The 13810-nt window shown below is 39.0% G+C and overlaps 1 protein-coding gene across 3 annotated transcripts in view; it reads right to left on the bottom strand.

Moving 5' to 3' along the window:
* The window catches only part of LOC138737079 (coiled-coil domain-containing protein 162), a 145701-nt gene that overhangs the window by 104759 nt on the left and 27132 nt on the right, over positions 1 to 13810 (bottom strand). For all 3 annotated transcript variants that reach the window (XR_011340757.1, XM_069887548.1, XM_069887549.1), the window contains exons 6-11: positions 13111 to 13262; positions 10337 to 10448; positions 9026 to 9075; positions 7089 to 7265; positions 4755 to 4872; positions 4066 to 4225 (exon numbers count right to left, since the gene is read on the bottom strand). Coding sequence is in view for 2 of the 3 variants with exons in the window: in XM_069887548.1 (XP_069743649.1) it covers positions 4066 to 4225; positions 4755 to 4872; positions 7089 to 7265; positions 9026 to 9075; positions 10337 to 10448; positions 13111 to 13262 (769 nt within the window). In the remaining variant the exon portion in view is untranslated. The remainder of the gene's footprint in view (positions 1 to 4065; positions 4226 to 4754; positions 4873 to 7088; positions 7266 to 9025; positions 9076 to 10336; positions 10449 to 13110; positions 13263 to 13810) is intronic.

Here is a 13810-nt window from a genome sequence, read left to right as displayed (position 1 = left end):
CTAGCTCCAGTAAGATTGTTTGTCTGAACCAAAGCTGAAGTATCCTCTCTAACTGTCTCATTAGTCTTGGATTCAGATTGTTTGACTTCTTTCTCAACTTTACTTCATTGAGTATGCAGTAATCTGGAATGCTTTACACTGAATATATCAAAACTGAGTCGCTTTTACAAGTTTTGCTGATATGTCCTTTGTACAAGCAGCCAAAGCATAATCCATTCTTTTTTAAAATGGTTGATTTCTTGTCATGCAACTTTTTCACCAATTGTGAACATCTTTCTAAAGCATGCTTATCTTTGCAATACAAACAGCTTTCCTGAACAGTCTGATATTCCTTCTCCTTTGTTTTCTTCTTCTTTCCTGCGCTTGTATCTGACATAGCAGTAACAAAGGTACTTCCCTTTGGTTTCTGTTGATACATCTTCTGGAACTATTGAAGTATCCTTAATATTTCCAAATACTGGCACAGCATTAACATGCACATGCCATTCCAAAAATTGTTCAACATCTTCAAAAGTGGCATCCCTTTCAGGAAGAAACAAGCTCTGCAACTTTGGTTCTCCATAAATCCCTCAGCTTATAAGGAAAATTGTTTATAATATTTGACAAATTAGCAAGCAAATTCCGCTCTTGCAAATGTATACTACTTCCCATTGCGTTACAACATCCTCTCAGAAAGAGTCCATATGCTTGTAAAGTCTTTGTGTCCTCTGATTTTATTGCTGACCAAGAAAGCATCTTGTCGATGTGGCCCTTGCGATTTTATGTTCATCTCCACAATGATGACACATCAATTCTTTTGCCCTCTTAAAACCTTGGTCTGGATTCATATGTTGGCAACATTGACTAACTCCTTCACCCGTCCTCCAGTTTACTGTTCCAGGTAATAAAGACCATCTTTAGTGTTTTTAGTATCACTTTCAATGTGATGTTCAAAGGATTTCATGAATGTCAGATACTGTAATGAATCTCCATTAAAAACTGGAATTTCTTTTTTAGGAAAACCATATGAACCTTGTTGCTGCGCTAACATACAAGAAATTTCATTTTATTTTGGTATGAGTGACATTATATTGTCTTGTCCACCATGGCTTGCGACTGGTTGTCATGTTGTAAATGGAAAAAAACGGATCTCGAACTGGTGCCATCGGTGTAGGACCTTGAGATGCAACTGATGGCATTGATGGGGATCCTTGGCATGTAGGTGATGGCACTGGTGGAGATCCTTGGCTGTAGCTGGTTTTCCAGCAACATGAAGAGACATCAATTGTTGCGTATAATCAACACGCATACCCTCCTTTTGGGAAGATCCTTATATTGTGTGCTTGCTAGCTCTTTCCATAGGATTATTCATTGTCATTTGACCACTAGCAGGAACACCCATGGCTCCTTGCTCAAGTATTTTTATTTTCTTGTGGCTGCGTTACCTGCTGGAAGGTTAGGTGCTAGCCTTTTAGGTAGGTCACTTTGAGTGACAAATCTTGCAGAAGCCTAAGCTAGTGCTATCACTTTAGCCATATTCATAGCACATTGTTCCTCAAGCTCTAGTCTTGTCTTTTGTCTATTTAATAATTTATTTTGTTCTTCACTAGCCATTTGTATCCTCAGTTGCTGATTCTTGATTTCAGATTCTTGCTTCAGTTGCTTATTCTTGATTTGAACCTCTCTACCCTCTAAAGCACATCTTTTCTCCAACCACTGTGTGCACAGACAGTAGCCAAGTCTGCTCATGCCTTAGCAAGCATAGCTGATATGCTTGAAGCACATGAAGCTGTACTTGCTCTAGATGCCTTTTAAGGCTTTAAAGATCTTCCTGCACTCTTAATCTTGCAAATACTGTCATCAATATTCACATCAGATACCGCTGATTATCTTTTGCATTTCACTTGGTACAGCACCAACTGGACTTTGCAACATACAATCATCTGTTCCAGTTCCACTAACCTTTAAGCCAGTGAATGAGGTCTGCATTGCCTTGACAGAGTCTTCTTCTTGCTTGCTAGTTGAAGTCACTTCTTCTTTGGTGACTGGCTCCAACCTCCTGCCAAGCGTTGTTGGTCCACCTTGCTGGCTCAACTCACGATCAAACAGTTATTTGCGAAGAGCTGCTTGCTTGAGGTCTTTACCCTGACAAGACTTCTTATCCATCTTGAATTCTTCACACTGCAACCTGGCTTCTGAAAACTGTAAACAAATTTTCTATCTTTTTTGTCCCTTTAAGAGAACTGCTGAATTGTCTTTGTGGTTCTGCACACAAGTTTTCTCATCTCATGTTTAAAATAACATATTCTGGGCTTCCTGCTAATTCTGCTACCAAAGCTCTGGCTTATCTTTTCCAGGTCATAGGTATCTGTCCACACCTTGGCTCAATTTCCAACTGTGCAATTCACAGAAAGGTTCTCAACACTTCTGGAATATTCTATTATTACAGCATGGACCTCTCTTAGCTTTAAATTGAGTTGTTAATTCTTTTAGAAAAATTTTACAAGCCTTTCTTCCAAAGTTCACAATTAAATTTTTCTTTGAATCAAAATATAGACAACACTTTCCTGCTTCTAATATATCCTAATTTCAAGGTATCATCTTCCTAAAGCATGAGCTATGTTATCTCAAAATTCAATCTCTTTAATCCCACAAATTAAACCCTGTGGCTGTTACTTTATGTGAATTTAATTTGTTGATAAAACAGATTAACATTTTGCATAGCTTCGCCACAAGACTTTCATAACAATGAGTTACAAAGTATTTATTGTATAATAGAGATATAAAAAGTATATAGAGATATTTAAAAGCTTTTAAAGAAATACAAACTTTAAAGAGATACAAAAATTCAAAGAAATATTTATCATGTTCCTTCCTTCACATCCTGTAGAAAATGAGGGCAAGCCATTAGCGGCTGGGCAGATATTACGACATATTACATCATAGTAACTATGGTAACACTACAAACAATAGTTCTCTTAAAGGAACAGGCACAAAATTAACTAAGAATCAAAAAACACAAAGTTTTTACCTTTACAGTAACAGGCCATTCCACCCCAAGAAACAGTGCTACCCAAACCTACCTGATTACCTACAAGCCCATATGTTTTTGGAAGTGGGAGGAAATCAGAGCATCTGGAGGAAACCCACAAAGACACAAGGAAAATGTACAAACTCCTTACAGATAGCAGTGGATTAGAACCCAGCTCACTGGTGCTATAATAGTGTTGTGCTAACTGCAACACCATCTGTGCTGCATTACATAAAGAGTCAACTCATCATATTATCAATTTGGCATAGAAGAATACATGCTGATCAACATCATGGAACATGGAAGTCAATGACAGTTATTTATGAATCACAAACCAGCAGTTTAATGAAACAAAGAAGCAAACAAGTGCAGTTGGGATAAGAACTTAAAGTAAAAATTGAAAAGCAGGCCACGTATAGTTGGGATAGTAATGATCAGTTACATTAATTATTTTTATTCCTCAGCCACCATTATCACATTACTGTATTGTTTAGAGAATTTTCTCTGAAAAATTCTCTTTTTTTTCATGATTACACTAACTACAATTTATAACCTCCTGATCCAAGTATTTCTTAATCTTCTGCTAATAACAGTCACCTGTCATTACTCCATGTTATACATCGTGCTCAATCATCTGCTTGCTGATGCACAATGGCTCCAGAATGCAATGCCTTGATCATAAAACTCTCATCCTTGTGTTCCTTCATCTATTCCATCTTTGCCTTTAATCCCCTCCAGCATTCTGCCCTCAACATTTATTGCTCTAACTATGGTTTTTTGGAGATAAGTCGCTCTACTATTGATAACTCTTTGAACTTTCCATTAGATCACCATCTGGCTTTCCTCTTGAGCTCTTTCTCTCTCTGGGAAGTCATTGTACAGCAGCCATAATCACTCAGGCTTGGTACCTTATTTAGATTGCAGTAATGCTCTTTGATGCATCTTGAAATGTCTACATAGAATTAGTTCAGCTACAAAGGTGTCAAAAGAGGTAAACAACCTCCAAGCAGTAGCTTAGATAGGATCTGTGCTGAACAGATTTTTTTGTGACTTACCAATTCCTTCAAATCCTCCCCAGTCTGCTGCTAGTGGCTGCATCTTCTGGGAGCCAACTTTGGGGAAGCTACCAAGTTGGGCAAAACAGCACAGATAGGAGATGATGTCATGAAGGGCCGCCACAATCTCCAGAGTTTGGTACAAAGCTCTTCGACAAACCTTGTGGGAGGGGGTTGGGAGGAACAGGGATTAAAAAAAAGAATTAAAGATTTAAACTTTCAAACTCGTAGCATATTATTTCCACACTAAATTTGCCAAATATTTCAGCCTAATTAATGAGTCTCAGCCAGAAAACTTAGTTGATTTGTAAATTAAGGGAAAGAATTTAATTAGATTGTTTAGATTGAAGTATGAAATCAAGTATTCCATCAGAAACCTTGGAAAAGAGTAGTGGATGAAAATACGGTGGTAAAAAAAATACTGTCTTTGTATTTCTCAAAAATGAGTCACAATCCAATAAGGTTTACATTGAACATCCCAGGACGTCTGCATCGAACACTATGCCAGATTATACTAAATCTCTCCTGTCTGCACACAATCCATATCTTTTCATTCCCATGCATCTTTGTAGAAACCTCTTGAACAGTACTATTGTATTTACTTCCACCACCATCTCTCGCATCCTATTTCAGACACCTACCACTTTATTAAAGATTTGTGGTTGACTACAAGAGAAACTTGAACAAACCTTTTCCTCCAGGGTTTTAAATATAATAAGCACTTCAGAATGATGAGGAATGTACCAAAGATTAAGAAATGTTCTTCCATCTGGTGACAATAAACTGCGAGGACGCTGATGGAGTTTCCTGAATTAAAAATGAACACTTATCAATGCTAATATAATTTAGAGATTTACATATGTCCCATGTAGAACTATTTGCAACTTTAGTCCACTAACATTTTAGCTTTCTGGGATTTAGCCGGATATATCACAGCTCAGTGACTTAGGTTCAAACCTTATCTTGGGCAGTGCTGAATTAACATGGTAGCAAAAGTAGCATCTCAAGTGCGGTATCAATAGCCATCTTCATTAGCCTAATCCCTCACGCAGCTGGAACCTCTCTGTATTTCTCTGGCACTAGCAGAGTGGTTCCAGCTGCATGGGGAAATTAAGGGTAATGAAGATGGCCATTGTTCCTGCATTGCTCCCTCCCACCTCCGCGAGGTGCCCAAGTGGTCCTGTAAATTTTAAGCTGTGAATCTTCACCGTTCTGTTTACCCATGCCCAGGGGTATGTGAATATTTCAATTCAAAAATTAAAAATTGCAGACAGAATCCTTTGAATTCTAAAATACAATGATATTTTAAATCTTTTCAATTCTATGTTCTTGTTTCCAATGCATTAGGAATGCATTTTAACAACCTGTTCACTCACAAGGTGACCCGTGCCTGTGCGTGCAATATATGTAAAAAAATATTTTTAAAAATAGCTTTGTGGAAGTATAGATTACTACTTGTTATTATAAAAAGCTTTTTTCATAACAAAGGGTAGTCCATACTCAATCAAGGCAACTTTTAAAAATGTATTTTCACATGGTTAAGTGTCGCATGCACAGGCACAGGTTTATGTGTTTTAATATTTTTTTAATTTAGGGCCCCTTTATAATGTATGCTACAGGCCCTGCACTAGCTTCATTTGGCCCTGACCTTGGATGCTGTCTGTGTGGAGTTTGAACATTCTTCCCTGTGTTCACATTGATTTCTTGGGCACTCCGTTTTCCTCCCACATCCCAAAGCCAGGTTAATTGACCTCTGTAAATTGTCCTTAAAATGTAGGTGAATGGTAGAATCTCGGCGTGGGTAGAGTTGACAGAAATTTGGAGAGTATAATAGGATTACTCTAGGATTAGTGTGAATGTGTGCTTGGTGATCAGTGTCGATTTGTTGGGTCAAAAGATCTGTTTCCCTGCTGCATGACTCTAAAAATTTTGCTCATGATGTTACATTGCCCACTATATCTACTTTTTAGTGAATCAAATCTGAGTTGGGTTAAAAGTCGCTAACATTCAGTGCCCAGTTTTAATGGGTATCTTGAACAGCTTCTGACATTTATGCATTTAAAAATTACTACAAACTATGACTGACTCTGGCTCTCTGGAGCAGGGTTCAGAACGAAGGAACCTGTTTCAAACTAGAGCTAGAATAAGCAGGTTATTCAACGCAGACCTAACCATAAGTGAGCCTGGTTTTTTTTTCCCCCTGCCCTAATGAAGGCAGCAAAGAGTGAGGCAAAGTTCATTATTCCCCTTTCTACACAGAGGCCAACTGTAAGACACAGATCATTCAAGGCAAGATCAACTCCCTCTGTGCAAATCAGAGATCCAAAAGCAGCCTACAGGACATTCATCTATTTAGTCTGTATCTTGTTTTGACTAGAATGTTCCTATACAAAACTAATCACAAGCAAAATGGTTATCGTTTAGAATGGAAGATGTGTCAACGTTACAGTACAGAGGGTTGTGATTATGCCAAATAAACCTAACTAAAGTGTGGTGTGTCATTAGAAAAGCCTAGTGAGAATATATATTCAAATCCCTGAATAAAAGAAAACAAATAATAAGTAGAATGCTATTTTACTATTGAGAATAAAGCATTAACTACTGAGTCTCAAAATACTGCTGAATTTCCTCCTCTTGTAATTTCAAGAGATGCTAATCCATTTAATTCATTCTATATTGTACCACATATAACTGTGATCCTTAATCAAAATGTCAATAGCCTAATATTATCAGTGAGAAGGATCCTCTTTTCAAGTTGATCCCAATCTATAGATATGGATAGATTGCTCAGAAAAATGTTTTTTTTTTGGCCCAGTTTCTTTTAAATTGTGAACTGCAAAAGAAATTGGATCTTCAATAAAGTGGAAGAATGGAGTTTATTCAGGCACCTGCCTTCTTTTTTACTCTTACCTTGACGAATGGCTTATGCCTGAAACATCTTTGCCTCCTATGGATGCTGCAGGACCTGCTGAGTTTCTCCAGCAATTTTGAGTAGTTACTTGGATAATCAATAGACTACTAACCTGGGATCAGAAATCAAACCCAACTCAAAGTCATGCTCTCCTTTCTTTTCTTGAGGTTGGCCCAGCACAAAATAGGTTTTGCTGGCTGTAGGGAAGTCTTGTAGTACACCAAGCAGGCTAGCATAGTATGCAATGATCTGACCTCGTAAAGACCAGTGTGACATGCGGTCATTAAATCTGTAAAATCAAAGCAACCTTCTTGTAATCTTGTTAGTCTCTGCTGCCTGAAGTAGGAAAGAACGCAGAAGAATTTTGTAATAAAAGATAGTATTTTAATTTGTACTACTGCTAATATTTCGCTAATTGATTTTTGCTTCTTTCTGCAATTACTTAGATGTCTACCCTTGCCCCAGACTTAACAATGCATCAACTAAAACAGACTGGGGCAGGTAATTATATAAAGCTCCAAGTATGGACTGAATGCCCCACTCACCTAGTTATGCAGTGATATTAAAACAATCATATTCAAGGCTAGATGTCTTCAATGTACAGATGAGAATTTAAACAATGGAGAGGTCAGATTGGAATGCTATGAAGGGAAAGCACACAGCCTTGGCAATGGATGCCATCAATTCTCAGGGTCATACAAGACATGAAGAGTGATCAAAATACAAGATTAATTAATGAAAACAGGATCTGATATTAAATTAGGATCATGGAAATAGAGTGAAAGAACATAAACAGAAAATTGGAAGTGAGAAAGCTCGAGCAGATAGAGGAGAATTTGTGATATCGAGTCACTGAGCTGAAAGACCCACTGCCCTTGATTGGACAAAGGTGGAATATCAGCCCAATCTACACAAGTGATCGTTACTGAATTTTGTGTTGAGTGTTATTATGAGCTCCTGTTTTAGTAAAATGGGATTATTATTGTAAGGGATAGTATAGACAGGAGGAACTGAATGGTCACAGTTTAAAATGTAATCTTTTACACAAGCACCATCACGATTTACAGCCCAGTTACAATTCAAAACATTGGAAGAACTGAGGGAGGGCTTGTCACAGTCAGTTCCAGATTCGATACACTTGCAAAGACATTGTGATTTTCCAGAGGAGAACCATTCTGATGGCTGGAGAGAAAACAGCATTTTGAACCACCTCTTGTGGCCAGCCATTTTTGTGGAATTCAGAGCAAAGCATGTTCTGTGAATGACTGGGCCTTTTTGGTGGATTAACCTGTGCCAGGAGGGTCTTTTGGGAAGCAAAGTGCTTTATTTTGATTGTGACCAAAATTGAAGGTCACTTGGAGAGATTGCTTCATTTTGAGTGTGACTAACACTGAAGGTCAATTGGAGAGACTAGTGCCAGGGTCTTGGAAGTTCATGGAGACCGCCCAGTTTGAGTCTTGACTACAAAAGGACCAGAAGTGTTATGACCACAGCTCATGTGGATGGATATTTCTTCAAAGGCAGCACAAGGAGAATTCGTGAGTCTGTAGCAGACACAACTCCAGTCTCCCCATCAGTTCAACAATAATTCGGGGCATCAAATTTCAAAGGCCTATGCTTCAACACCACACACACACACACACACACACACACACACACACACACACACAAGGATAGCTTAACAGTTAAGACTATAGTATAAGAGTAAGAAATACAATTAAACACTCTCTGGTTCATTGCCTATTACTGCTCGTTACACGCGGTTTCATAACAGTGTAAATTTCATCAGAGAGATGGACGTAGATCCACTGAAGGACAAACTTTTGTTTGTTATTATGACTGCTTTCCATTATGTAGGATTAAACTGGTAATTAACAGGAATAATTCTATTGAATGTGATCTGATCGACTGGCATATATAGTGAAAAGCGCATCAGGATAATCATTTGATCTTATACCTCAAAATGACCAGAATAATTAATAGAACCACTAAAGATTAGAAGGGTTACCACATTTCCTTCACATACAGGTTTAAATGTGATACACTTACTTGCTGCAGTAGCTGAGAATTAATTCTCTCTTGATTTTCTCCACTTCCAGCTGTAAAAATAAACTATTGTGAACAACAGATGTCTTATTTAAGCACGAAAAGAAAATGTAAAAAAAAAATGCAGATGCTGGAAGTTTGAAAGAAAAATACAAAATGCTGGAAACACCCAGCAGGTCAGGGAAACAGAACTAACACTGACTCAGAGTGTCTTTAGCCTAAATTTTAACATATTCCCTTTCCAGAGATGTTGGCTGATCTGCTGAATGTTTCCATCATTTTCCGTCTCCAGTATTTAAGCAGTATGCTCCCCCATATCATCATTAACTGTGTATGCTGTTCTGCTCGTTAGTCTCTCTTCTAGGTTTCTCAGTTATTTTACTATCACTCATTACTCCTGTGCCATTACTATGATCGGCTGACAAGGGAAGTCCAGTTGGCTTTGGGGCAGGGGTTGTCTCTCTACATCATTGCTCACATATTTTTATTCAGTTATCATGGTGGCAAACCCAGATTTGCTCCTGATCCTACACTTGGTGCATCTTTTGCTCATGCATGTGATTTCGATGGTCACCTACTGATATCTCATCCAAGAAGGTTAACAGGGTAAAGTCAAATCTATACTTATTGGGCAATAAGTATTGGCAGGGATGCACCTGCTTTGGTAGACAATAATTATCTGCCTCAAGGGATTCTGCTGATCTTGAAGGGTTGCTACTGTTATAGGGTTTATGCAAAAACAATCTCATCACTGAATTCATACATCTTTTTAACAGCATGGTACAATGTCAACAGAGGTATTTGAATGTGAGGCCACTATCAGATCACCTGGCAATAAAACCTGCAGGAGTTAGACACTTGGACCTGGAGAAAATGAGCCATGGAGATGACTGAAATGACAAGAAAGACAACAGCTCAGCCAGACTCAAGTGGCATCAAGTTATGTACAGTTTATAAGCATTGTTTTCTTGCAAGCAGTTTCTATCTCTTCACATAGAAATGCTCTTTATAGCTCTTCTTTGCTGGAGACAGACTCACACCAGGCTGTGGACTGCTGGAGACTGGCCTGAACTGGCTGGCGGGGTACCAGGTATTGGAACCGAGATGTGAGGACGTGCCAGGGGCGCTGAAGGGTTCCTGACCGTGTCGGAGGTTCGGATCTGGTGTCCAGTTGTCAATTATTTGGACCGACTCTGTGTGGCTGCGGGGGCTGCGGAAGAGCTGGAGGGGAATCTACAGACACTCGCTGACTCTGGGGGGCTCTCATTTCCTTGCTCTGGTTCAGCCTACATTAAGCATCAATACAGTACTTGCAGTGTTTTTCATGGTCAACCCTGCAGCACTCTTCTTCTGAAGGAACTCATTCAGCATTTGATCCCTGGGGACAATCTTCTCCAGCTGGATTGAAATAAATGTCTCTGGAGACCTGGAAAAGCAACGCACTAAAAGTCAACCTTGAGAAAAATGCCACACGAAGTATAACAACAAGGCCCTGGTCAGTTCAGCATGGGGAGGATGGAAATAATAAAAGTATAATGAGAGAGTAAAATTGCATAAAAGTAAAAGAAAAGAGAATTTAAAAAATTATAAAAATTCCATAAGTACCTCAGAGAATGTTAGACCAACATAAAAGCAAAGCCTCAGCAGGTCAGGTAGCATCTGTAGAAAAGAAATTGAGTTTGTGTTTCCGAATGAAAACTCTTCATCAGGATCCAGAAAATTGAGAATTCAAGTTCGTTTTGTTGCAGAGGTTGGGTGAGGGATGGATAGGACAAAGGGTCGATTTCCGATAAAGACTGGGCGGCCGAGATTGTCCAGGATATTCGACTATCTGCAAAACCATCTGGTTGATAGATTAATGAAGTCAGAAGCGGTAAATGAGCAAAGGGACATCCAAGTGCTGTAAGGTGCTGACAAGGACTGAGATCAAAAAGGAGAATGCTGGAAATTCCCAGCAGATCAGTGTTTGTGGACAGAAAAAACTGAGACAACTTTACAGCAGGCAGGCTGGCTCTGATACAAACATTTAAAAAAACTAGTCCAAAATGCCCAGGTTCAAACATGAACTCAGGTGCTGTCTGTGTGGTGATGTGTGTTTCCTCCAGGTGTACCAGTTTCCTCCCACATTCCAAAGATTTGCAAGTTGGAGTACTGGTAGATTAAATGTTGATGTTTCATTATATTCAAGACATTTTTTTTTTTAAAAAAGAGCAAAACCAACATTGCCAAAAGGCTACCTATAAATATCAACCACTGTGTAATAACATTTTTTGCTGCTGTCTCAATACATACTAAGGACTCATATCTTGTGAATTCATTTTGTTCTGATGTTCATGGCTATTGTTGTTGAGGAAACTGCTGTAGTTAGTTTGTGAACTGCAAACCCTCTAAAGCAAGTGGGATAAAAGGTCAGAACATTGCTTTTGTTTATAGTTGTGAGGGAGTAACCTTGGCCAGGTTGCTGAGATAGTTGATCTTTTAAAACACCTGATTAATTAGGGCATTAATTTAATGTCTCTTTAGAAATACAATGCTTCGACAAATTATTCTTTCTTTTATGGATGTCCATACTACATACACAAGTATCAGAGCTGAAGCACACAAGGATTTTGACTAATCCACAAAATAATCTCCATTAATCCACAAGGATGCCTTTTTATTAAGTAAATGGTCAGTATTTTGTCCTAGTCAGGTTGAAGGACCCTTCAATCATATTCTGCTCAATTTTAGTGACTACATTGATTAAGGAATTATCCCACTTTCTACCAAATGAATTTTCAATTAACCAGCTGTTCAATTTGTCTGCCTATGTTTAAAGTGAATGGCAGGAGAGCATCTCGTTTTCCCATTCTTACCACTGTTAGGTCTGCTTTGTTCATGAATGAGTGAGACAAACACCAGGCTGAGTCGAAATCAGGGTTCTTTGTTCTTTATTACCGGATTGTAACACTTGCGACCAACCAGGTTAGTCGGAGAATGCATTCTGCCGTTATCAGCAAAATGGTGATTTTTTATACCCTTGGATACATGCTTAGAACATCATCATATCATTACTTGTCCAATGACTAAAACTGTTGCTATCCTTTCCCTGCTAGCTTCCTGCCTCTCAATCCATCAATGTCTCTCTTATCTTGTAAGTACAAGGATGCATTCACATCTTGTTACAGCCCTGCACATTCCCATCTCATGATGTTTTACCTAACAGGAGTACAAGGACACCTCCCCTTCTTGTTACTGCCCTGTACAGGGTAACTCCCTACACATTCCCATCTCATGATGTTTTACCTTACACCACTCATAACAATGGTGTAATAAAACAAGGTTTATTGTCATCCATCTCAACACAAAAACATTACACTCAAATAATTTGGACCTCATCCCAGTTGTTTCAGCCAGTGGTTGATTCCCCTTCTCAGAAGAGAGAATGAGGTTTCAGAGCATTCATTTCTCTTTTCTTTGTTGTCGGCTTCTCAGTGCAAACACTATTCCTAGCCAAACCACCACATTAGTTCGAGCAAGGAAGTGAACTCAAGGTTGGCGTCAATATTTTTTTTTAAACCAGAGGAACTTCAGGAACCAAGTGCCAAGTGAGTGGATCTCTACTGACTCTAGATGAGTCTCATCTGGCATCTCAGCCGAGCAGCTAGGCTGACCTTCAGTAAGGCTCCCCTTGACCTTGTTTCCCTGTTCCACCCTTCATTGAATAAAGTACCATTAAGTTACGATAAATAACAAAGTGGTCACTATCGATCCCTGTGGGACAATAGGACTATGCAAGGGGTCATAAAATGCCAGGGTGTCAAAAGCGGGTCTATAAACGCCGGGGTGGGGTCAAATGAATTTTTGAGGTCGAAAGAATTGTAAAGCCCGACGTTCCCACTCCTGCCAGGCCCCCTTCATTCCAGGCCCCAAGGCTTAAGGTGGTTAATCCACCAGTGATTGCACATATATATAGTGTATTAAACAAAGATTTTTCATTTATCTCTGTACAGGAGACTATAAATAATTGAATTCACTCACTGTCATCCTTTATTGGATTATTATCCACTCCTCAACTTTCTATATTACTGATTCCAATGCAATTATACCTTTTTCTGGTAGCAAACCATTGCTTTCGACTTGCAAGGGTGCGGACAGTTCCGAGTGAGAGTACAAACTGTTGGCTTTCTGATTCTCTGGCCATGCTGGCATGGCTTATACTGTTGAGGTTGTCCTGGCTCCTGTAACTTAACATTCTGTCCTGAAAGATATGATCAAACAAAAATAAGCATCAATGCTAACTAAGTGCAGCTAAAAAGGACAAAGAACCCTCCTCCAACATTGCCCAATAAGTATAGATTTGACTTTACCCTGTTAAACATTTCCATGACCATTTGGGTTTCACACCATCAACCTGCCTCCCCAGTAATGTCTAACAGGGCATCCCGTTTCTGATATACCTGTAATGTCACATACAGGTAGAAATACCTGTATCAAACCTCCCCTTGCTCTTCTACACATAGGAACATAGGAAGTAGGAACAGGAGTAGGCCAAAAATGGCCCATCGAGCCTGCTCCGCCATTCAATATGATCATGGCTGATCTAATTTATGACCTAACTCCACCTACCTGCCTTCTCCCCATATCCCCTAATTCCTCTATCATGTAAAACTTGAGGGAATAAAGTCCTAACCTGTTTAACCTTTCCTAATAACTCAGCTCCTCAAGTCCCAGCAACATCCTAGAAAATCTCTGCACTCTTTCAATTTTAATTGATATTTACCTGTAGTTAGATGATTAAAATTACGC

This window comes from Narcine bancroftii, chromosome 6, assembly GCF_036971445.1.
Source record: "Narcine bancroftii isolate sNarBan1 chromosome 6, sNarBan1.hap1, whole genome shotgun sequence".
Classification (NCBI taxonomy): Eukaryota; Metazoa; Chordata; class Chondrichthyes; order Torpediniformes; family Narcinidae; genus Narcine; species Narcine bancroftii.
Note: the sequence above shows the minus strand (reverse complement) of the source record. Positions and strands in the feature narration are given on the sequence as shown.